Genomic DNA, 26,470 nt, shown 5'->3' with positions numbered 1-26,470 from the left:
GGTTACGTTCACGTCGTAGGCAGTGATTCGACGTATCTTAGGGAGTATTTCTGACATGATTCTGAGCATGTGCACTGGGTTGCGTCCACGAGACAGCGCATGCGCCGCTCGTTCGGCCCATCATTTGCATGGGGTCACGCTTCATTTAAATGGATCACGCCCACTTCCACCTACTTTGAATTAGGCTGGCTTACGCCTACGAATTTACGTTACGCCGGCACAACGTTGGGAGCATTTGCTTTGTGAATACTGTGCTCGCCGCTCTGCGCCGGCGTAGCGTATATTCGATACGCTACGCCGGCATAACTATGCGCCGTTGTATGTGAATCTGGGCCAAGGTATTCAAGCAGGGCCTACCATAAACTTTTAAAACTAAAAAAGTACTCTACACAGGAATGTGTAAAAATATGTCCCTACAACAGCAAAGGTCTGATCAGAATTTACAGAAAATGTGTGGTTAGACTAGTGCAGCTAACAGAAGCTCCAAAATCTTCTGACCTGATCAATAACCCTGAATATTTAGGTCATAATTCAATTAGCATATGGCTAAGGAATGTGTTGCTTAGAAGACAACTACACTCTGCCCTGGTATGAAAGAAAAATTAAAAAGATCTGAAAACTGATAAGTTCCATAGTCATTGTTGAAAAAAATGTGCCCAGTTCAGCAGGGACTTGCTGAATTTAGACAGAAGCAGATTGTTTGAGCAACTTCTCACAAAAGGAAAACCTTGTAAAACTTTTCTTGATGAGCACTGATCAGTGTATTCAGAGAGCAGCGGGAACTGTTGTCAGAATATTATGTGCTGCGAGGGCGGGAAAGGAGGTCTCCATTCACTTTGTTTGGGCGAACGAAAAAAAAATCCCAAAAAACAATCCATCTAGTGACCGACGCATGGACAGAAAAATTAAAGTTACGCTTACCTGTAACATCTTTTCCTGCAGACTTTCAGGGAAGCCACCATGAGAGACCCTGGCTCCTCTCTTCCACAGGAAACACTGCGATGACCACCTTTAAAATTCCAGACTCCCTTGACGGTCTTTCAGTTTTTCCAGAGCAACTCTGGCCAGATAGAGAGACACAAGAACACAATAACATATCAATCATAGTTCTGTAGTACCTGTGTCGAGGTCCCCAAGAACCTCATGTATTCGTGTGGGTAACCGGTGAAGTCCTGAAAGACTACAGGAAAAGACGTTACCGGTAAGTGCAACTCATTTTCCCCCAGCATCTTTCAGGACAGCCACCATGAGAGGAAAAACGATCACTCACGGTTAGGGCGGGTCTACGGCCTGCAAAACCTTTCTCCCAAAGCACTGCTCTTTTGCCAACAGGTCCATCCTGTAATGTTTTACGAAGGTGGAGAAACTGGGCCACGTTGCCGTTCTGCAGATTTGCTCTGCTCGAGAAGACGCCATAGCTCTAGTGAAGTGTGCCTCTTTGCATGCTAGAATATCTGCTTGGCCAACCTAAGCCACCTAGCTATTGTGTGTCTGGAGGTCTTACAACCTTTCCTTGCCCCCGAAAAATAAAATAATGAATCTGTCTTTCTGACGCGTTTTGTTTCCTTCACATATTGGAGGACACATTGTCTTACATCTTAGTATGTGAAATTCCCTTCCACATGAGGGATTGGAACAAAACGTGGGCAAAACAATTTCTTGGCTTTTGTGGAACTTTGAAGCCACCTTTGGTAAAAAGGCTAGATTAGTCTAGGTGATCAAAAATAAAAAAAATAAAAGGAAGGTCTAATTTATAATGGTTGTAATTCACCGACCCTCCTATCGTCACCAAAACAAACGTTTGCAAAGTAAGATTTTTTTAAAGCGCATTCCTACAGGGGTTCAAAAGGGCCCCACTTCAGGAAAGGTGGCCTCTGAACCGGCCTTTACCTACCCAGTGCCTTGAAGAATCTCACCACCCAAGGGTTGGTGGCAAGTGTTTTTTCCAAAAATGCACTTAGGACAGAGACCTGGCTTTTTAGCATGCTTACGGCAAACCACTTATCTGCCCCACACTGCAAGAAATCCAACAATGCAATGGGGCTGTTCACCTCGTATAAACTTTCCACACACCAGACAATGAAGTGCTTCCAGGTTTTTTGATATATCAGGTGTGTCTTTTTCCTGCCATAAAGCAGAGTGGAGACTAACCTGGCCGACAAGCCACCTCTTAGTAGCTCCTCCTCAGTAACCAGGCCGCAAGATTCCACCGCTCTACCGGCGGACATAATACCATTCAAGATCCTCCCGGTCTGGCAGCATCAAGGGGGGTTCGCTCGTTCTCTTTCACATACTTTGTGTGAATTTTTGGCTGGCAAAGGGAAGGCATAGCAGCGCGGGAAAATGACAACTTTGCATTAGAGCATCCACAGCTAGGGCACTTCTGACCTGTTCAGAGAGAAGAACGGTGCTTTTGCATTCTCCCTCAATGCAAAAAAAGCCCACCCAATCTCCTGGTTATCAGCCTGAAGGGACAGAGTTGCGTTCTGCCCAGTCGAGAACTTCTGATGCCAGGGATAACAGGGTTCCGCTCCTCGTTCCACCCTTCTTGTTTATGTATGCCACTATAAAAGGAAAAGCTGCGCTGCAAGTTGAATCAACATAAATATTCAATTATGTATTAAAGTGCACAAAATCCCAGTGCAAAACTGAAAGGTAAATTAGTGCAAAAGTCCATATATGAAGTATCACAGAGGAATGCAGGAAGTGACAGGAAGTTCTCCGAATAAGTGAAACTAAATATCCAGGCACAAATCTTGTGAATCAGATGACAAATCCACCACCACTTATGTATCAGCTGCTTACCAGAGCAAGAATAAATTCAAGCATGTACAGCATGGGTCAATATGGGTCCTGGATAGACTGCCACTCTCTCTCCTGTATCACCAATCGCCGTTTCGTCACAAGGATGACTTCTTTCGTCACATCCTTGTGACGAAACGGCGTAGGGAGGAGCGACGTGCTGACGTCACCACGATCCACGCTGTCTACCCGGAAGGACGAGCAGACAGCAGAGCCGGCCGGCTTTACGATTATTGATCGCACTTTTTAACCGTTTTACATGTGAGTGCAATATCTTTTTACATTAAACTATTTTAAAACGATATCACACCATGCAAGTGTTTTTCTCCTTTGGGTAACATCTATGGAGAAAGTTGGTCTGACATAGAGGATTGGTGATACAGGAGAGAGAGTGGCAGTCTATCCAGGACCCATATTGACCCATGCTGTACATGCTTGAATTTATTCTTGCTCTGGTAAGCAGCTGATACATAAGTGGTGGTGGATTTGTCATCTGATTCACAAGATTTGTGCCTGGATATTTAGTTTCACTTATTCGGAGAACTTCCTGTCACTTCCTGCATTCCTCTGTGATACTTCATATATGGACTTTTGCACTAATTTACCTTTCAGTTTTGCACTGGGATTTTGTGCACTTTAATACATAATTGAATATTTATGTTGATTCAACTTGCAGCGCAGCTTTTCCTTTTATATTGTATTTGTGTGTGTATCTTACATATAAGTTGCAGCAGCTCTTTTTTTTATTTTTTATATTTATTATTTTTCTCACATATGTTTATAGTGTCATCACTATTTCACTCATAGACCTGCGCAGTATCTTCCTATTTTGTATATTTATGTATGCCACTACCGAGGAGTTGGCCGACCTTAGTTGAATGTGGTGGCCCTGTAGTTCGCTCTGGAAGGCATCAGGTGCTTAGGATACAGCCCTCAACACCTTCCAGTTCGATAACCTTTGGAGTTCCACTTTCATCCAGGCGCTTTAAACCATCAGGGGTCCCAAGTATGCCCCCATCCTTTGCCACTTGCATCCATGGTCACCACTTTGGTAACCGGAAAAACCCACAGCCGGCCCTGTGACAGGTTTCCCATCGCTCTCCACCACCAGACCGACCTCTTTACTATGCGGTGGTACGCTTACTAAGGCATCCAATGTTGACCGACTGTGGTTCCACACCTTCAAAATGAAGGTCTGTAGGGGATGAAAATGCAGCCCCGCCCACTGCACTGCTGTGATAGCCAATGTTAACAGCCCCAGCGATGCCCTTCCCCCTCCTAATTGAGACTGGCTGGTTGTCCTGCAGCAATCTCATTACATCTATTTTCTGTACCTTTTCCTGTGGTAGAAATATTCTCTGTTGTCTGGAGTCCAACAGATACCCCAAGTATGTAATTTACTGAGAGGGTACTAGATGGGACTGAGGGGTTTAACAGCCACCCCAGGCCCCTCTAGAAGAGTTTTGTAAATTCCTGATTGCGTGTTAAATGTTCCTCGGAGGGGCAAAGAGGAGTAAATCGTTGAGGTTGGCAATTATTGAGATGCCTCAGACATAGAAAGGCCATGGCCTCTGCAATGACCTTCGTGAAAGGAGGCTAGGCCAAATGGAAGAGCCTGAAACTGCAAGTGGATTGCTTCTTCCCCGACCCTTACCGACAGACTTCTGAAACCTTTCTGTGATCGAGATATGCAGAAAGGCATCTCTGAGGGATGCCATGTAACAGTTTGGGGGCAGTAGTGCCCTGACCAAAAAAAAAATAGAGTCCATACGGAACCCTCGGTAGACCACACTGAGGGCTTCCGCACCACAAAAACGTGGGAGTAAAACTCTTGTCCTATTTCGTCCGCTGGGACCCGCACACTACATTTTAGCTTTCCAACTCTCTCAACGATTCCAAAAGAGCCTCGGACTTCTCCGCACACCTCTGGAGTTCCGTCACTAGGTGTCTGCGTGGGGGGGGGGGGGGGGAGATCTTAACGCTAGACAGCATCCCCTCCTTACAACCCCCAGAATAAATTGGCTGCAGGAGACTGCTTCCCACTGTGGGATGAAGGCCCCCAATGTTCAGGAGGGTGAAATATCGCTGCCCCCTTTGTTTCTTCTTAGCCTCAGGCTTGAGAGCCCTTGTGCGCTTTGGAGTACGAAACCCCTTTTTTGCCTGTGGGTTTGCGTTTAACTGGAAATGCTTTCTTTTTATCTGTGGTGCAGTCTAATACAGCTTCTAGACCAGGACAGAAGAGTAAGTCCCCTGTCAGCGGGATGCCACATAATTTGACTTTGGAAGCGTTATCCCCCTGCCAAGTTTTAAGCAATAAGCCTCTTTTGGCCAAGGATCTGGTGGACATGCGGACAGACTCGGCCGAAGCTTCCGCTATGTAGGCCACCCCTTTGAGCAGCACAGGGAAGGAGGATATTGCACCTGTATCTTGGAAATCAGTATTTCAGGTTATGGGCCACGACCATCACCGCCATTGCTGGCTTCAGATTCCCCACGGACGATTCCCAAATTTTTTTTTAGGAGGAGGTCCATCCTTTTATCCATAACGTCTGACAGGGCCCCCCACGTGTCCAGGGACACTTGGGAAAAGTTGCATCCACGTTTGGATTCTTATTTCACACAGATGCAGCATCTTCCAGAAAAGAAAACCTTCTCTTCAGCATCCTGAAGAAAGGTTTCCATTCTGGATCAAGCCACTCTTTTTTGACTGCCTCTACCAAAACGTTATGGACAGGGAAAAATTTTCCTTTTCTGTTTGCCCATGCCCTGATACATCTGATAACGGAGCGTAAAAAGTTTTTTTATCTACCTGAATTCCCAGAGTGGTGTGGATTGCCCCTAGGAGGTCTTCTACCTCTTCTAGGGACAGTTTGTACCACAAGGACCTGCTGGGCTCCCCTTCCAGCCCATCGCCCTCTGACTCTGCACTGTCCAGTTGCTCCCCAGTCTCTTCTCTGGAGACTCCAGTGGTTCTTTCCTCTCCTGGCAGGGATGACCAGTAGTGCTGGTGTTGCATCCTGCTGTGCTGAAGGAGGAGCTGCAACCGACAAGGGGCCCGATGAGGGTTGCGGTAACTGAAACCCCTCAAAAAAACGTTTTAAACGATTGAAAGATAGAGGAAAGTTCCTTCACGGAGGCTGCCAAGTTGCTCTCCTGTTTTGAGGCCCGTTCCCCATCTATGAATTCTTCACATAATACTTTAGACCAACTGTCCTTTAAATTAGTCCTGCAGGAGGGACATTTCTGCTTAGAGCTATGGTAGGACCTCAATTTCTTACCCTGAAAGACACAATCACATAGGGGGTACCGTTAACCGCTGGGACCCTGACCCATTCCGCCAGCAACCCAAGAAACATCAGCAAGGAACACACCTAGGGACTCCCCAGGGCCCTCCTCCCAGGGTCCCAAGCCTCCCCCTTCTCTGACCACTCAGAAGGAATTCCCCCACATGTTAGGAGCTATACAGTGGGGGAAAGGTAAGTGGGAATTCCTCCCCAGGTTTCTGATTGCTGGAGCCAGTCTGGGCATGTTCCACCTCCGACATGCCAGCGATGTGGTGCCTACGGGCTTGTTGCTGTCAGCACAGCTTGGTCCAGCCTCTGCCTAGCATGCTTTTTAGTGTCCACTGCCGAAACCCGGAAGCCAAGGGGAAGTACCCGCCCCCACTGGAACCAACATCACCTGTCACTCGGCCCGCTCCAGCTCTATTGCGGCCACTCTACGTGCAGTGGGGTGGAGACACTTCCCCTTACTCCACCACTGTGAACCTGCCAGCAGACCCCTGAATCATCCACCTGCGAGAAGATGGGGTGGCATATTACAAGTTGTGGTCAGGTAAGCCACCCGCCGCTGGTCCAGGAGACCCCCACCTCTCTTACAGGACCACTGACTGCCTCAGCCTCCCCGGCTATACAGCCACGGTCCCTTGCAGCGTCTCCTGCTGGAAAAAACACTAATAACTGAAGGGCCGGCAGGGGAAGCTGAAATTTGAAAGATGGCTATCGCAGTGTTTCCTGTGGAAGGGAGAAGCTGGGTTCTCTCATGGTGGCTGTCCTGAATGACGCTGGGGGAAATACTGTAATAAAACGTAAAACTGATTAGACGCCTTTGCTATATGGGGGTTTTACATATTGCTATTAAAAACTGATATTTTTTTTAGTTCCTTCATTTATCATGATGGCTAAATTCAGGGCTGACCCAAGACATTGTGCTGCTTGGGTGCAAGAATGAAATGCTGCCCCCCCAAAAAAATAAAATCATGCCCACCAAAAGACCCCCACATCTAGCATTTTAAATCATGATAATTAAAACAAAAATGTAATAGGAAGTCAGATTTACATGCAACAGCACTTTGTATGCAAAACTTAATGACATACCATTATGTTCAATTCCAAGGGGCGGGCTAGGGCAGTATAGGGGCGGGCTAGGGCAGTATAGGGACAGGCTAGAGTAGTATATGGACAGACTAGGTTAGTACAGGGGCAGGCAGACAGGCCCGAGGGCAGTTGTCATGACACACAAAACTGCTGGAAAAAAATCTTGGTCGTCGTCAATTTGTTGGGTAAATAGAAGAGAAGGGGAGGTGGCTGTGGTTCAATTTTCTGCCCTCTCAAAGTGCTGCCTGGGTCCAATGGACCCACTGGGACCCATTGTAGGGCTGGCCCTGGCTACATTGAAGATCATTCACATTTTAAAATCCAAAAAATGCAGAAATTGTAAGAATGTTAACAAAATTTAAAACTGCACCTTGACTGTACTGAATGGGATGAACAGAAAACTGTTTGACAGTTATGCATTCAGATTCACATATGAGGGTCTTCAGCAGTGTGTGGATTTCCACAATGTCTTGGGATGTTGCTTTGTACAGCATTCTTCTCAGAAAGCTTGTGTTAAACAGGGAGCCAGACCTGAGAAACACAAGAACACAGACTGCTTATAAATCTACAATGTAGGAGGCGTGTGTATATTCTGGTAATGGATTATTAGCAAACTGTTTTCACTGTGCAAACAAGAATAAACATTCTAAGTAGGACTACAACTGATAATGAAGTCACCATTTAAAATCATTCATGCCAGGTAAGAGCAAACTGTCAAATTATATGAATGATTTCCATGCACTTACTGTATACACAACTCCTGGGTACTCTTAAGGTTTTGGTTGCAATGATTTTCATATACCACTAGTTTTGTGATTCACTTTCAATCCATCCTTATTTTTTACAGCCGACACCACAAGGATAGACTAGATATAGAATAAATATAATTGACTATAACAGATTTAAAGGTTTGTCTTGGGCAAGCAGTGAAGTAACACATTCCTTAACCACTTGCGCTATAGCTGAATGACGTCTACAGCGCAGCCGGCTAGTTCTGGTAGGGTGTCCGTTGACGTCCTCCAGCTTCTTGTGCATCACCTGAGGCGCGCACCCAAAAGTGTCCGTGATGGCTGGGTCTGCAGGACGAACGAATCACGGATCGGGGTAAAAGAAAGGCCAACCACAGTGGCCCTTTATCACGTGATTGCTCCGCCCAATTACGGAGCGATCACTTTGTCAACAAATCGGTGTCATGTCCAGTTCAGTTCTCTCCTTACACGCTGTATCAGTGTGAGGAAAGAGCTGAACCGGACACGTCGCCGGTGCAGCAGCGCGAGATGGCTGCGATTAGTGTGCCCTACAGTGCCATCACAGTGCCACAACAGAGGTATCAGCACCACATCAGTGCCCTACGGCGCCACTACAGTGCCCTATTAGTGCTCATCAGTGCCACCCTATCAGTGGATCCACATCAGTGCCCGTAAGTGCCGTAAAAAAATGGTTTTAATTTTCTTTGCACATTTTCCAAAAACTTCTGGGGAAAAAAAAAGGCACGTTCAAAAAACTCATTATGCCCAATAGAATATATGTTGGGGTGTTTGCTTTCCAAAATTGGTCCAAGGCCTTCAAAAGGTACTATGTAACTAGTCAAGAAATGATGTGCAATTTATGCTCCTAGAACACTTGATGGTGCTCCCTGCATGTGGCCAGGCTGTAAAAAGTCTCACATGTGTGGTATCACCATACTCAGGAGTAGCAGAATGTGTTTTGGGTTGTAGTTGCCAGTATGCATATGCGACGTGAGAGAAATAACCTGTTAATATGACAATTTTGTTAAAGCGGGGGTTCATCTGATTTTTTTTTTTTTTTTAAAGTCGCGCTGCGGCTTCACTGCCCGGTTCCCTACAGCGCATGCGCGAGTCGCGCTGTGCAGTTCTTAATGCTCCCTGTTGTGTTCTGGGAGCCGAGTGTTTCCCAGAACACAACGGGGGAGGGGGGGTTGGGTGACGCAGAGGGGCCGGACTCACGCGGGAGTCTATACCCGGAAGTGGTGCAAATACCTGTTACATACAGGTATTTGCACCCTCTCCCCCTGAAAGGTGTCAAATGTGACACCGGAGGGGGGAGGATTCCAAAAAGCGGAGGTTCACTTTTGGGTGAACCTCCACTTTAAATAAAATAATAAAAATAAATAAATAACCATGCCTTTTACTAAACACCTTGGAATATCTACTTTCCAAAAAGGGGTCATTTGGAGGGTATTTGTATTTTCTTGGCTTGCAAGTGTCCTTTCACATGGGTGGTTCCACCCAGCAGACTCCGATTTGCTCAGCGGGGGATCGATCTGAGCAGGCAGATGACAGGTCCGTCTCCTCTCACTGTGCACAGACTTGTGAGAGACAGACCTTTCAGAGCCCCGCTGTCCTCTATGGGGAGATCAGATGAAAACGGACCACCTTTCCGATCCGCCAGACGGATGGAAATTGGGGGCACCATCCGTCTGTATTTCACGGACAGGATCGAATAGCAGCGGGTGCCAGCGAACATGTCACCGCTGACATCTGAATGGAGGCTTCAATCAGGCCCATCTGAAAAACTGACAGGCGGACCTGATAGGAAAGCACATATGAAAACCAGTTAGGCTTACCGGTAACTCAGTTTCCAGGAGTCTTTCAGGACAGCCCATGAGAGAAGCCCCTCCTTCAAAAGGAAAAACTTCACCAATACACTTTACGGGCACTTCCACACTGAACAGCGCTGGGCGTCGGCTGTAAAGAGCAGCTATTTTTAGCAGCGCTTTACCATTGTTTTTGCAGCGCTTTTAGTCCGCTAGCAAGGTACTTTTAACCCCAGCTAACGGCCAAAAAAGGGTTAAAAGCGCCCGCAAAGCCCTGCTTTGCCGATGGCGCTGCCCATTAATTTCAATGGGCGGGTGCGCTTTTGGAACAGTGTATACACCACTCCTACAATGTCTCAAAGATGCTGCTTACAGGACTTTTTTGAGAGTCCTGCCAGCGCACCACTCCAGTGTAAAAACACTCAGGCTTTCACACTAAAGTAAGAGGAGAGGCGCTTTGCAGACGCTATTTTTAATGCTATAGAGCCTGTGAAGCACCTCAGTGTGAAAGGGGTCTAAAAGACAGTCTCTCTGCTGAACTGGTCAATTTTAAACAAAAACCATAGGACAAAACCTTAAAGCATATACAAACATAACAACCATTAACATAAGGGCAGGTACCTGCCTGTCCTGGAAGACTCCTGGAAAGATTTACTGGTAGGTCTGGTTTTCTGGTAACTCTGGTTTTCCCCAGTTGTCTTCAAGGACAGCCCAAGAGAGGATTAGCAAGAACCTACTATATCAGGGAGGGTCATTAAAAGTCCAAAGACCTTTACCACCCTTGGAAATACCATAATTTTGGTGGGACCAGTTATCTTAAATTCTCAATAGAGACTAGCCCCAACTATGGTGGAAATATAAAAACCACCATCCTATATAGAATATAAACATACGGATCTGCTAGTCATACGTCTAGTGACTTTTCCCCATCTACATTCTTATATATGAAATGTGACAAAGCTCATGCCTTGAAACATGTTATATACAACAGCTTTGTTATATGGAGACAGCGCTGATACTCCAAGCTAAGGCGCACCCACTGCCGCTTGAAAAGACTAAGCAGTAGGGGGTTTGCCTAAATGCAGACCTGACTACCATACTTTACGGGATTATGGCATGCCAAAAATCCACTAGAACAAGTCTCCAAATGCACCCCTCTTTCTGTTAATTGGAGCACATACACACCTAATTGCGCATATTTATTTGCTTCTGAAACCATCTTACTTGCAATCATTGCTAAAGATGAGGAGGTGCTGCTGCTGGCTGTGTTTGTCAGAGCCTTATGTGAAGTGGCAGAAGGTATGCAAACAAGTTGCTGTCCTTATGTTTTACTTTTGCCAGCCACTGGTTTTAGCACCACTTGCATACTCGAAAAACATGCAGGACTCTGATGGCAAGGTTTTATCTGAACCGATAACCCCAGGGCAGGCAGGTAGAAGCACCAACCACCAAGCCACTGCGCCGCCTATGCAAAATATGGCTATACCCCTGTACCAATATTTATTTTGGCACAAGGACATACTACATAAATACAGCAATATAAACCATCACATCCTCTACACATGAGACCATGGAAGAGGTATAACATTTTGACACAGAATAAACACCGCCCCAAAATGCATAAGTACAACGCATGACCTGCAGACTTAGTGTTGCAAATTTGTTGCAACACTCCACTTAGTGAAGCAAAGCAAAGACATTCCATTCCATAAATGCCTTAACACATTGGAGAAACAGTTTCTATGCATGTGCAAGGAAGCTCTGAAGAGGGAAGCACTGTGGTAAAAGATAGCTAACCCCAGCACTCATAAGCAAGGCCCCTTTCACACGGACGGCTTTTCTGACGCAGTTAAAAGCAGGTTTATTTTCTGTGAAATTCAAGACTCCAGGCACAGCGATCAACTGCATTTGTACAGTGCGATTAGCTGCGTTTACATGTGGTTGCGTTTAGCTGCGGCACGATATTGAACGGGGATCCGACTTGTATCCCTGCCAATACCAGGCACTGTGTTTGGTATGAATCATGAGGGGGAACTCCACCCCAAATTTTAAATAAAAAAACGTCATGGGTTCCCCCTCCAAGAGCATACCAGGCCCTTGGGTCAGGTCTGGTATGGATTTAAAGGGGAACCCCCTACGCCGGGAAAACGGCGTGGGGGTCCCCTCAAAAGCCATACCAGACCCTTATACGAGCACGCAGCCCGGCCGGTCAGGAAAGGGAATGGGGGACGAGCAAGCGCCCCCCCCCTCCTGAACCGTACCAGGCCGCATGCCCTCAACATATGGGGGGGGGGGGGTGGGTGCCCTGCACCCCCCCCCCCCACCCCAAAGCACCTTGTCCCCATGTTGATGCGGACAAGGGCCTCTTCCCGACAACCCTGGCTGTTGGTTGTCGGGGTCTGCGGGGGGCTTATCGGAATCCAGGAGCCCCCTTTAATAAGGGGGTCCCCAGATCCCGGCCCCCACCCTATGTGAATGAGTATGGGGTACATCGTACCCCTACCCATTCACCTCGGGGGGAAAAAGTGTCAATAAAAAAAACACTAGACAGGCTTTTAAAGTAATTTTTTAGGCAGCTCTAGGGATCTTCTTCCAGCTCTTTTACTAGCGGTGGCCCGGTCTTCTTTTCTTCCAACTTCGGGGGGATTCATACCAAACGCAGCTGACACAGTGCACTGTGATTACCTGTGTCGTTCCTGGACGCAGTCAATTTTTTTTTCTGCACCAAACCGCATGTAACGAAACCGCAGCTAAACACAGTGCTGGTTCCCTACTGCGCATACGCAAGCGGCGCGGCCCGTCCCCACTAGTCCCCGCTCTCTCTCTCTGGGACCAATTTTTGCTGTCACAACATAGAGTATAAGATTTCCTATCATCTGTGCCCAGTCTTGCCACAAACAGTTAATCCAGCTTTGAGCAATCCTCTTATTTTTTCAGTGAGATAAACGAACAAACAGGAGAAAACTTTTGTCCGTTCTTCCCCTTTGCTATGAATGACAGGTTATTTACATATCTCATGCACTAGCCTGAGACAGGCATTATTTTTCAATTCCCACCCCCACTCCTTTTTCTGAAGTCATGTGGTTACTTTTCTGGATTTTGACTGGATGTTAGTGATCATAGCAGAATTTAGTGTAAGGGGGAGTGTAGAGGTGGGGGGGGAGTGTAGAGGTGGGTGGGGAGTCTAATGACATCACGACTCCACCCACCGAGCTCCAGACAACAGATCCAGCCACAGAATCTGCAGTTTTTCAGTTCTAACAACAGACAGAGGGGAGACATTTGACAGGTAAAGATACATGTATATCCTTATAGATCAGCACTATGGCAGTAGTTTAGAAAGGATAAGAGTGGGTTTACATCCACTTTAATGCATTCTATTCATTAAGGTGATTAACCTTCTGTAGTGCTGCAGCCCCCTGTTTTACATACCTGAACTCTGTCATCCTTTGACCAGTAACGAGCACACCAGCTCTAGCTAGTGTCTCATGTCCTGATTGGATAGATTGATAGCAGCGCAGCCATTGGCTCCCGCTGCTGTCAATCAATTCCAATGACGCGGGGGCCGAGTCCTGCATTCTGTATTAATGGACAAAGATGCAGGACTTGGTAGCACGACCACACAGGTGTCCACCTTAGGAGAGTCTTCTCCAACGTGGACAATCGATTAGGGGAGGATCCACCAGCGCTGCAGGGGCCCCCCCCAGAAGAGGTGGATGAGGGCCACTCTGTACAAAACGAACTACACAGTGGAAGTATGACATGTTTGTTATTTAGAAAAAAAAACAAAAAACAAGGGTTTGCAAACCATTTAAGCTCTAAACACATGCTAGTATGCAAACTAGTATAACTAGCATGCAAAAACACTGACACTTTCCCTTAAATGTCAATTCTACAAGATAGACCTAAAAACAATAACCCCTGAAGATATACTGTACTGTGTTCCCTTACTGACAGGGAATTTAGCTACTATACAGAAAAAATCATCCTCTCCACTTAAAGAAGAGGAAGAGGTCCTTTTATTGGACCCATTGCATGAATCCAGCTGAGGAGTAATGGGGCTGGTAAAACCCCCACCCAATCCACCATCTAGGAATCCCCTACAGCCCCTGCACAGGAATAGGGGATCTTGGCACTAGTCAGGTTTATTATTCTCCCTGGTAAATAGGGAGAACCCAACAGTGCCCTGTGACATTAACCCCAACTCAAGGGGCCCCAGGTGACAAATTACAGGCTAGGTGAAAGCAGGTAGGTAAAGCAACCTCCATCTTACCTGTGTCCTGCTGGTGCAAAGGGTGCCTGTATCCGCCTGAGCTGCATTGAGCCCAAAATGCAGTATTAGCTCCTCCACCTGTAGCTTCCCAAAAGACCTTTGCTTGAAGGAAATGCTATTTAAAAGGCACCCACCCGCTAGTCCTTCCCCTACTTCTGCACTGAAAAAGAGGCTTGGAACCAGAGCCTCAAGCACCTGGAAATTACTTTTGCCCATCAGGATTACTGCCCGTGCATCATCCGGTCACACAGGAACACAGACAGGCCACAACTCAACGCAGCTACTGTGCAAGCCCCTTCCCAAAAATGTCTTATAGTGCAGACAGTGCACGCACCCAGACACTTGGACTGGGAACCCACGCTGCCTGTGCTGGTTCCTGTCAAGAGGGTATGCCACTTCCAGTCATGGCCTTCACCAGGCACAGAAGGAGAAAGGGAACCAAGCTACCACCTTCCTCCGAGTTGTCTATTCGCTGCTCCCAGTGGAGCCAAGTAGGTAAAGATGTGGGTGGAACAAAAAGAAAACCAGAGAACAGAGGCCTCCCTCATCCAGGTTCTATGTGATGCATCTCGTCCGTCCGGATAAAACAAAAAGAAAAACTGACCAGTTCAGCAGAGGGACTGTCTTTTAAAGTGTATGTGGTGTTTCCTGTTACTGTTGGAGGAGGAGCTTCTCTCATGGGCTGTCCTGGAAAACGACTGGGGAAAGGGGCCTCGGTGTCGAGAAGTAAAATAGACCATCAGTACATCAGGTGTGATCAATTTTCAATGATTGGCTCCATAGTTTGTAGACTATAACCTCCACAAAGAACAAAATTATAAATTCAATAATTACATTTGCAACATGTTATAACAGGAACTAAGGAAATGTTTTTACAAAATGTTTGGTCTTTTTTTATTCATAGTGCAAAAAATACCAACAAAAGCTCCATTTGTGGAAAAAGGACACAAATTTCATATGGGTACAGTGTTGCATGACTGAGTAATTGTCAAAGTGTGAGCACCGAAAGCTGAAAATTGGCCTGGTTAGGAAGGGGGTATAAGTGCTCAAGTGGTTAAAGTGGCACTAAAGATCAAAAAAAAAAAAAAATAACCTATATGACGTGCTTTGTTTTTTGAGTCTCCTGTGTAACCTTAATTTTACCTGTTGATCCTGCGTGCTTATTTTTCAATTTCCTTTAACAACCCAACTTGGGCAGAACAAGTGGAAGTTAAAAGGTTAAAACAAACCAGTTAACACTGACAGAAAAATGAAAACAGAATTTCTGTAACTGCTTGAACAGTGTTAGCTGGAGTTTTGCTTAGTTAGGTGCTTATGAAAACGAAATCTACCAGTCCATCTAACACTATCTTCTCAGACAGTGCTGCTGTCACAAGGGTGTCTCCGTATGTCCTCCAGCTAGCTAGAGGATTGTTTTTGAATGAAGATTCACTTGGTATTTGGACTTTTGTGCAGCTATATCTATATATTGAACTATATTGCAACTTTTGATTCAATTGATAAATATGTTTCTATCTATGAGCCACATGATTTGTGTTTATTATATGTGAACATTTATTTAGTATTTAATGCATTATTCCAGTGGTATTTGCAGGGTGTATTTTTTCACTATTTGGGTTCTATCCCTATTTATATATTTATTTTTCATTTGATGTGAGAAAAGCACTACGCTATTTAGGTTATTTTCTTTTATACCTGTTTAAAATTAGCCTGAGAGAGGCATTAAAAGTCATTTCATAGCTTGATAAAATCCCACCCTCTTGACGGTTTAGAAAATATTTACAAATCAGACGGGCGACGATGTCTACGGCACAGGCGCACTTTAGAAACGACGAGCATGCCATCTCTAAAGGAGTGCCGTGAATGGCGGCTCCCGCGCGCATGACGTCATAGCAGCTCTGGCCAATCACAGCGCCAGAGCCGCGATACCCGGAAGGAAGATGGACGTGATGCATAGTAGCCCATTATGCTTTACCTTTGCATGGAAACAAAGAGGAAGTAAAACCCATCATCTTTAAGAATGTGGAGACAGCTTTATGTGTTTACCTCTAGGGGTTTTCATCAATGCTATTCCAGAAATTATCTGAACAAAATATATAATAAAACAGTGTCCAATTACTGCAGAAGCTTGCCATTTATGGAAGTCCCAGAAGGCCTGATCCTTGGGACTGTTAAGATGTTTGAATGGGGTCAGGATTATGATCATATATGTATGACATAAACATTTTCTTTATCTTGTTCAAAACATCAAGTCTAACCAAATGTATTTGGTAGCAATCTGAAGAAACAGGGGGTTTTTGAGCTGAACAATTGTCTAATGCTGGCCATACAGAATACAAATGCTTAATACAATTACCGCTTCAAGGATTGTTTGATGAACACTGCCCATATAGTGCAGTTACTAAAACAATATTTGTTTGGGAATTTAATAATGAACTGGTCTTAATGGAACATCTAGTTGAATGCAAAGGTTTAAAATAATCAAAATGTAGATAGTTTTTTTTTTTTTATGCAATATGCAAGCACAGTTCTATCTGTAATACTCTTGATATTTTGTGTTCCCATCCCATTTGCATGTTGTGAATTAACAGGCATTTTGGTAAAAGACACCAATCTGGACATTTAGCAAGCAAGCAAATTTGCATTGTGACAGTAGAACACATCACAGACAGTAGAAAACATTACTTACCACATTGGGCCAAGCAAGGCCGCTGATCTTCCAGGCATACTTTCATGGCAATCACACGGCAGCTGTTTATATGGATTTTCTTTAAAATAAAAGAACATTGTTAAGGGATAGTGTGACGGTTTTGTTTGTGCATTTTACATTACTTTTTCCTAATGTATAGTAATGTAGTAATGTAAAAATGTGTTGTAATAACCCCCCCCCCCCCCCCCCCGTCAGCAGGGGGATCTCTCTCATGGCGGTATTCAGCAAGGAGCCGAGGAAGCCAGGAGAATAGTTTAACCACAGCCGCCGCCTCCTTGACCTCTCTCCCTGACCCCGCCCCCCCAAGAGGTGAGAAGCAGCGGGCGCAGCATCTACCGTGCCTCCAGAGCATGGATTGCTCTTACTTCCTCTTCACAGTGAAATGAGGCCCGGGGGAACAATCTGACTGGGGACCCAGAGGACGGGCACGCTGCCAGGGAGGATCAAAGGAGACACAGGTAGAGAAAGCAGTCTCTCTCGTCATCTCTTAGCCTCCCCCTCTTCCCCCTTTCCCTCAGCTCCCCTGTCTCTCTGATCCTAATGTCTGTATCAGTAAATCCAAATCACCATTGCTGCAAAAAACACAAATTGTACAAATATATAAACAAACTCATTTTATATAATTATTAATAAAATGTTCATTCACAGTCATGTTTTTTGGATGGTTTTTATTGATTGTTATATGGAATTAGTTTGCTTATTTATATATTGCACAATTGTGTGTTCTTGCAGCACTGGTGATTTGGATTCACTACCCAGTAGGGCTATCTTAGAATTATTGAATTTGATGAATTGTTTTATGAAATATTTTTTACTTTATTTATTTGCACAATGAGGTTGAGGTTTCTTGCAGCACCGGTGATTGGGACTCACTACCCAGTAGGTTATTTTATAATATTTCAGTTTAATGGAAGCTACACATGTCATATTCACACTATAATACTTGTTGCAGCACTGTGCACTTGGGATCAATACTCATTAGGGTTTATTTTTTTTACTGAAATATAAAATCCCACTCCTAATGCCTATGATGGCTAACCTGTGTAGAAAATATGTAAACACCTATTTTCAGGCTGTCCGGTCATGTTATTCCCTGTGCGAGCCAGTGGTGTATGCAGGGGAGAGGAAGGAGCACCAACAGATGGGACACAGGAATGTATATTTGATGTCACCACTCCAGGCTTTACAAGTCATTGACGAGCACGCTCTCCTCTCCCCTGCAGCCACCGCTGGCTCACACAGGCGATCATGTAACCAGACTGAAGCTAGCTGAAAATAGGTCAGTCTGCGAGTCGGGGGGGGGGGGGGGGGGTGATGTGTCAAAGTTCCCCGGCCAGGGGGCGGGGCTGAATATGACGTTGAGCGGCGGGAACATGGCAATTAAAATGAAAACCGTTATCCTGTGTTCCCCGCGCTGCTCTGATCACCTGAGCGGCTCTCCTGTTCCTCTCCTCCCCTGCACAGGTAGGCTGCATTTGGTGGACACAGGCTGCCTTGGTGGGCATGGATACAGTTGTTGTTAATATTTTTATAACTTAATTCTGCATAAAACAGTTAAGTGTCATTTCATGAGATAATTTATGAGGGCGTGTTTAGGGGCGAAAATAGGGGCGGGCGGGCTGGGTGGGGTAACTGGTGGCGAGTAACCCTTGAGGCCTGGCTAGTAGCTCAGGACTTGAAATTTTGAGCCGTGTGTGTGTGTGTGTGTGTGTGTGTGTGTATTATATATATATATATATATATATATATAAAACATATAGCCATGTTATGCAGGTGGGGTTTCTGAAAATGTCACCCCAATTATTTATCTTTTAATGGTTTCTGCTCAAGATCTGTTTCCTGTCCAGCTGGCTACAAAGTGCTAATACACTCACTGGTCTAGATAAGGGATTCTGGAACGCAAACTGGGGTTAATTAACTAAAATTGTTTAAAGTGTCACTAAACCCACATCATAAAAAAATCTATTAGCCTAGGTTCACACTGAATGTGGGTTAGAAATCATGCGAGTTCAGCTGAATTTGCATGATTTCAAACTGGCAATGCAATCCGACTTCACAAAGTCAAGTGCACAGAGCAAGGTCCATAAAGACATGGATGAGAGCCAGGCCTTCTCATCAGCACCCAACCTCATAAATGCGTTTCTGGAAGAAAAGACACACTCCTAAACCTTGTGGACAGCCTTCCCATATAAGTTGAAGCAGTTATTGGTACCGTAATCAATGCTGTATCTTGGCCTAGGCCAACAAGGCCCAGGAATAGGGCAGCACTTTGCAGGGGGGCAGCACGAAAAGAGTCCCAGTGGCTTGCGCTATGCTTTTAGTGTAGTGCCACTCTTGGGGTGAACTGGGCAGTCTAGTGCCCCCATAAAGCGACCACACTACTGCCGGTATAATACTGGCAGGGCCACCATCAGGACCGTCCTAGATTCCACAGGACCGTACTAGATTCCACGGGACCGTCCTAGATTCCACGGGACCCTCCGAGTCCGGTGGCGGAATGCCAGGGCCTGGTAGTTCCGCCTAGTTCAGCCCTATGTCCAGCCTGTAACGCCTCAAAATGTTCCTAGGGAAAATATAGTCAAGGCTTTGGACGAATTATGGCTCTCAGCAGACTTCACTGGTGAAACAGCGATGCATACAATTCGTTACTTCGCAAGATCAGTGTCACTACTTGTGATTGCCATATGGGTATTGTGGTCAGAACTACAGGCAACTGAAACCATGTCAAAACAAAATTAGTATAAATACCCTTTTTTTATGTTAAATTACTCTTTGCAGAAAGGTTACAGAAAGCCTTTTCCTGCTTTACAGGAGGAAAGTCAGACTTGATTCTCAAGAACCGCAGAATTAGATGTACACTGGGATTCAGGGATGCTTACTTGCATGCACCCATACTACAACTGTTACAGAAATATCTGAGATTTTTGGTCAACCAGGCCCATCTACAATTTGACGTCAACAGCACTCTACGCACGTCTCGTCACCAAAGGACGTCTATGGAGGATTGACGAAACGTGCGTAGGGTGTCTATCGAGACGGTGGTGTTACAAGTATACAGGAAGTAAGGAGAAGCAGATGGAGATGCCGCAGCTCTCATGACATTAATGCTGAACATTAACATCGTTTTTGTAAGTGCAATATTTTCGTTTACTAAACTGAAATAGTAAACACTACATACTGCACTATGAAAGTCTTTGTTTTCTATTTCTGAGCAATCCTTGGATTACTAGCTGCTGCCTTTGATTGATTCTGGGGAGACCCATGTTCCCTGAGATTGGCGTGACTGCTATCTGCAGTAACGGCTTTTTGGTAAGCAGGCTACCTACACAATTGGGCGTTTTGAAGACACGTTTGCTTTTTGGGAAGATTGGTGTCACTCACTGCTTTTCTGGAATCACCTTGATTTACTTTGGAAGACAATTTTTACATGACTCTAATTAAAATTTAGTTTTCCTCTTTTTTAAAAAAAATTATTATTTTTCTTTTTTTGAGTGTTTTATATCAGGATTTATTATCACTTGATTAATCCATTATTCACGTGATATTGAGGTCAAACATCACCTGTTCTATATATTAATTTGTTTACATATGTGCTAATTTATTGTATCACTTTAGCGCTGCTTTTTTTGGGATTTTTATTGTATTTTAAGTTTTTGTATTGAACTTAAGTGCAAGCTGCTTTTTTTCACTAATTTATCACTATTTCATTGTAAATTTATTTTTCATCTATAGCGCAGCATCAGCCCTAGGGCTTTCTTTTTCTTAATTTAAAAGGGTACAGCTGGTGGCAATCTCTGCTGTGAGGACAAGAGATGGGCCGAAGATCCTTTAATAATCAAATTCTTCAAGACAGTCAAGAAGATGAGGCAACCCATTAAAAAAAAAAAATTCCCACTTAGGGTAAGGGCTCCAGAGTGATAGAGAGATCCCAACAGCCTTTTACCCCATCTGATTCAGCATCCTTGTGGAATTTCACTTGGAAACTATTTTTCTTTGTGGCAATGGAATCGGGCTGGGGAGTATCAGAACTTCAGGCTCTGGGATCAGAAGACAAGAATATTATTTTTTGTACTCGGATAGAGTGGAACTTAGAACTGTACATGGATTCATCCCCAATTTCTCCTCTTCCTCTACTATTTTCAATCTTTTCAGATCCAAATTCGACCTTCTTCACAAAGACGATATTACTTCGGTACTAAGACACTATCTTCGAATCACAACTCTTCAGACTTTGATCTAACCCATTTGTAAAGACAGGGGCAACGGTCATTCCAGAACGGCAGTATCCATCATGTCTTGTCATGTCTACATATCGGAGCTTTACAATACCTCATAGGACATGTGGTTTTGCGGCAGCTGGGGAACCATATTTTGCAGATCCCTGCTCTAGTTTCATGGATAATCAAGTTGGTTGAGAAGGTTTACAGGGATAAGGGACTGAAAACCTTTTTAATTGGTCTGTATGCCACCCGGTTTTTGTGCTTTTTGGATGGCCAGAGCAGACGCATCCATCAAAACAATCTAAGGCCCCTTTTACACTGGGGTGGGGGCGGTGTTGGCAGTAAAGTGCCGCAATTTTTAGCACAAACCAAGGAGGGGTGGGTGCTGTGTCCGTCTATGAACTCAGAGAAATGGATTTTACGGTGAGTACAAAAATCCTATTTCTCTTCCGTTCATAGATGGACACAGCCTTCATTGACATTAGGGACGTCCCCAAGCAGTGTCAAAAAAATCGAGGGGTGGGAAAGTAACACAGCAAACCAGGTTACACCCCAAACAAAAACCGGAGTTGCTCAACGGAGAAACTCCAAACATAAACTGCCGCCCGTAACACCTGCGGCTGAGGAAGGCATCAAAAGATGCACACACATCCACCTCGTAAAACGTTGAAACAGCGTGGATTGACGACCAGGATGCATCCTAACACCGCTGTAACACAGAGGCATGATGCCGGAAAGCCCAAGAGGCCCCGATCGTCCTGGTCAAATGCGCCATTAACCCGAAAGGGGGGCGCACGCCCCTTCAGGGCATAGGCCTGAAGCACAATCCGTCGGAACCACCTAGGAACGGTGGCCGACGAGACTGCCAGGCCCTCTTGTAGGGCCAGCCACCGACACGAACAGTGAGCCCGACTTCCGGAACGGAACCGTAACATATAAGTACACTCGTAGGGCCCGAACCACATCCAGAGGATGCAAAGTGGCCTCCTCTTGGCATTTCGGCCAAGGACATAAGGATGGAAGAACAATGTCCACATCCAAGTGAAAAGCCAAAACGACCTTAGGGAGAAAAAACGGCTGCGGCCGCAGCACCACCTCATCCTTACGGATGACCAAGCAGGGAGCCTTGCAAGACAAGGCCGCCAGAACAGACAGACACCCGCCTGATCGAGGTAATTGCTACCAGAAATAAAATCACCTTTTGTGACAATAAACAAAAAACCTCCCGAATGTCCTCAAAGGGAGCATCCGGAAGCACCGAAAGGACTAAATTCAAGTCCCATGGGGGTAATGGAGGGTGCATCGGAGGGGCCACCTGCCAAACCCCTTGACCCAACGTACGCACCCAGGAGTGCGATGCCAAGGGTCGCTGCAAGTAAAAACAGCCAGAGCAGAAATCTGGCTCCTAACCGTACGTAAGGCGAGAGCCTGAACCACTCCCTGCTGCAAAGACAGCAGAATCCTGTACACAACGCATGTACGAGAGTGCCAGTTCATCTCCACACACACAGAGAAGTAGGCCTTCCATGTATGAGGAAAAAACCTACGTGAGGTAGACTTCCGTGCAGGCAGCATGGTAGAGACCACCGAGCCCAATAGGCCTCGGTCCTTAAGCCCCTGGCTCTCAACAGCCACGCCGCTAAGGCCGGTGGCTGTGAAACAGGGTGGAAGATCGGACCCTGTAACAGAAAATCAATTCCCAGGGGAAGACGCTAGGAGGCGTCTGCCACCAGACGCATCAGGGCCGCGTACCAGAAGCGACGCGGCCAATCTGGGGCAATCAGGACTGATAGAATCCCTACAGCTTACACTCAGCGCAGCAGGCGAGGAAGAAGCTTCCGAGGAGGGAAGGTGTAAAGTAGGCGACAGTGACCCCAAGGAGCCACCAACGCGCCTGACGCGTCCGCCCACGGGTCCTTAAACCTGGCCACGAACCGTGGCACCTACCGATAGAGACGGGAAGCTAGAAGGTCCACGTCCAGAGTGCCCCACTTTCGGCACAGACCCCGAAACACCTGCGGGTGGAGAGACCACTCTCCTTGGCCCAGTGCAGTGCGACTTAGGTAGTCAGCTAGCCAATTCCGTATTCCCGGAATGTACCCGGCCGATAGAGCCGGAACGGACCCTTCGGCCCACCGAAAGGATGTGCGCGACCCCGTCGCTGCAACAGAACTCCGTGTGCCTCCCTGATGATCAACCTACGCCATGGCCGTGGTGTTATCGGACAGGATCCTGACCGGTCGGCCCTGTAGATCCAGGGACCACCTGGCAAGGCAAAGCTTGATTGCTCGGAGCTCCAGAACGTTATTCAGTAGGCAGGACTCCACCTGAGTCCAGTGCCCCTGGGCTGACTGGGTGCCCCAAGCGCCCCTCCCCAACCGGAGAGGCTGGCATCCGTCGTGACCACTGTCCAGTGGCCTGCAGAAAAATGACTTTCCGGCCCGAAGCACCGGAAACGCCAGCCACCACACCAGGGGAGACCTGATCAGATGACTCAATTGAATCTGGTAATCCAGAGATGACGGAAGCTAGTCCCATCGTGACAGCAGTTCCCTCCGTAGTACCCTGGCGTGGAATTGGGCATACGGAACCGCCTCGAAAGAGGCTACCAACTGACCCAGAACCTTCCTGCAGAATCGCAGAGATGACCACTTCTGGGTCGGCAACTGCTGCACAGCAGATAGCAGAGTCTGAAGTTTTTCCGTTAGGAGAAAAACACTCCCGCCCCGGCGGAATCCAAGACTAGTCCCAGGTATTCCAGTCCCTGAGACGGAATCAACCCTGATTTCAGGACAATCCAGAAACCAGCCGAACACTCGGAGAGCCTGACACGTGATAGACACGGCTCCACCAATGCAGAGCTCGAAGAAGCTTGTAGGAGAATGTCGTCCAGACATCCCACGATAACAAACTCCCGCTGTCACAGCCGGGCCAGTATCGGGGCGAGCACCTTGGCGAAAACCCGCCGAATGGGAAGGACACCAATTGAAAATGGTCCCCCCCTGACCGCAAAGCACAGAATCTCCGGTGGTTTGAGGATATGCAGGTACACGTTCATGACATCCAAGGATGCCAGAAAATCCCCCTGATGGAGTGCCGCTATTACCAAGCGAATCGACACCACCTAAAAGTTTGCACCTTGACAAAACAAACGAGGGACTTGAGGCCCAGGTTGACCGGGCCCCATCCTCCGTGGGGACACAAACAGAATGGAGTAAAAACCCCGAGACCGTTCCAACGAGGGAACTGGCACAATCACTCCCCTGACCAGAAGATCCTGGACAGCCCCTGACAGAGCCAACCGGCGAACCGAAGGAGGCCAGAGGCCGGAGGGAAAAAACCTGCTTGGCAGACAAGAGAGAAACTCAATCTTGTACCCCAAGGAAAACACTTCGCAATGCGAAGCGAGTCTCCCACCCGAGGAGACTGGGTCCTGAAAAAAAAAAAAAAAACACGCAAAAAAACAGATCTTTAAATTTGAGTAAAAATAAATAAAAGTTATTGATAAAAAATGTATCACTTTTATTCCTATTACAAGAAAAGTAAACATCCCTTGTAATAGAAATAGGACGTGACAGGTACTCTTTATGGAGAGATCTGGGGTCTACAAGTCCCCAGATATTTCCTTTATGCTGGAAAACCGGAGCCAAAAAAAAAGAGACGATCTTAGGCTTTCCAGCAAAAAACTGCAGTGTTTACATCTGCCGGCGTTAAAGTGACGTTATGACTTTGCTTTCGGCCTCTGAGAGTCATAGAACTGTGGCTGGGGACCAGCTCTATGGTAAACAGCCGGCATCAGATTCATTTTCTGGCTCTCCGATCGCACAGGCGAGCCCGGAGAAACACTGAAAGGCGGAAGGGGGATGGGGTGAACATTTGCAAGCAACCGCTATGATGGATTTTACTTTGCTGGGAATCACCTGCTGAAAAAAGAAGATCTTAAAGATGCCTGTAGCTTCAGGCATCATTCAAATATCTCCACTCAAAGTCCTGGACATCATATGACATCCTTGGGTGGGTGGGAGGTGGATAAGGCATGTTTTCCCTTTGGGAGTACCTCAACAAAATTGACATTTCTGTCTCCAGATTGCCATATTGTATTTTACAGAAAATCACAGTGCTGTAAATTAAAAACAAAAATTTAATTTTTAATAACATGCGATTATAATGCGACTTGTATAGCAATTGTATATGCTACATTATTTTTTTTATTATTTTTTACAGTTTTTTTTCCCTGCTAAAGTGGAGTTACCCTTTAAATATAGCAATTTCCTTCTGGATTTTAGCAATCTTATGGTGCACACATTTTCCATTTCTGCATTATGCTTTATGTCTTAGAACCGATGTTTTGCAGAAGATCAAACATGCTGTTAATGTTTCTGTCCATTTCTGTTTAAAATCATCACTAAATGGGTCGTATGCAATTCTTAATCCTTAGACCACTCAGGACTCACTCAGCTGTGAGACTCTGTTAACCGCTTCCGGACCACCCACCGCATATATACTGTGGCAGAGTGGCACGACTGCACAAAATCACGTAGTTGATTGTGTGCAAACGTAGGGGACATGCCGCCAGAGCGCCGCTTACGCTGTGATTGGACACAGTTAGAGCCAATCAGCAGGTCCGGGGGGTGCCGTGATCTGCTGATCATTTAGTGGAGACACAGAGCAGCGGTCTGTCTATGTAAAGAAGGCAAACTGCTGATCTGTCATGGAGCAAAAGAGAGATATTGTGTTTCAGCTAAGCTATAACATGGATCTCTCTTTTCCTCCAGTGTATCTGTCCCCCACACAGTTAGAAAGCACCTCTCAGGGACACACTTAACCCTTTGATCGACCCTGGTGTTACCCCTTCCCTGCCAGTGTCATTTATACTGTGACCGTGCATTTCCCTATTGGTGTCACTGGTCCCCATAAAGTGTCAGTGTCCAATTTGTCTGCTGAAATGTCCCATTAAAAACCGATGATCGCCTCGTAAAAAAAATGTAAATTAAAAAAAAAAATGCCATACATCTATCCCATTGTTTGTAGACACGATAACTTTTGCACAAATCAATATACTCTTATTGGGATTTTTTTAACCAAAAATATGTAGCAGAATACAGATTGGCCTAAACTGATGAAGAAATTCGATTATTTTTTTTTTTTTTATTGCAAAATTTTATGTCACACTGTATTTTCGCAGCGATCTTTCAAAACACAATTTGGATTCACAGTGTCGCATGTCATTTGGAAGATTCGTCACAGGGTGCATCAGTGTCTTATTGTCTTGATCCTTCACGGAAGGGACTATTGTGTTTATTTTTCACTTTATTGCATTTTCCTGAAAATTACCATTCACAGTCCATTTCAGTGGATCACTTATGGTTCATTCGTTTATTGTTTTTTATTCATATTTTTTTATTATTCCATTTTTTTTTTTATTCATTTTATTATACATTTTTTCATGTATGAGTTATTCGCTTATCATTTATTAGGTGTCCAATTCACTGGTTCTCATAATCAATTTATATAGTGCAGCTTCCACTTTTT

General features: G+C 45.7%; 1 protein-coding gene across 3 annotated transcripts in view; it reads right to left on the bottom strand.

Moving 5' to 3' along the window:
• Positions 1–26,470, bottom strand: part of TRMT1L (tRNA methyltransferase 1 like) — a 281,542-nt gene that overhangs the window by 23,247 nt on the left and 231,825 nt on the right. For all 3 annotated transcript variants that reach the window (XM_040331221.1, XM_040331220.1, XM_040331222.1), the window contains 2 exons: positions 16,698–16,776; positions 7,549–7,709 (listed from right to left, as the gene is read on the bottom strand). In XM_040331221.1, coding sequence (XP_040187155.1) covers positions 7,549–7,709; positions 16,698–16,776 — 240 coding nt within the window. The remainder of the gene's footprint in view (positions 1–7,548; positions 7,710–16,697; positions 16,777–26,470) is intronic.

Source organism: Rana temporaria, chromosome 12 (genome assembly GCF_905171775.1).
Source record: "Rana temporaria chromosome 12, aRanTem1.1, whole genome shotgun sequence".
NCBI classification, from domain to species: Eukaryota; Metazoa; Chordata; class Amphibia; order Anura; family Ranidae; genus Rana; species Rana temporaria.
This window is presented reverse-complemented; position numbering and strand designations above follow the sequence as displayed.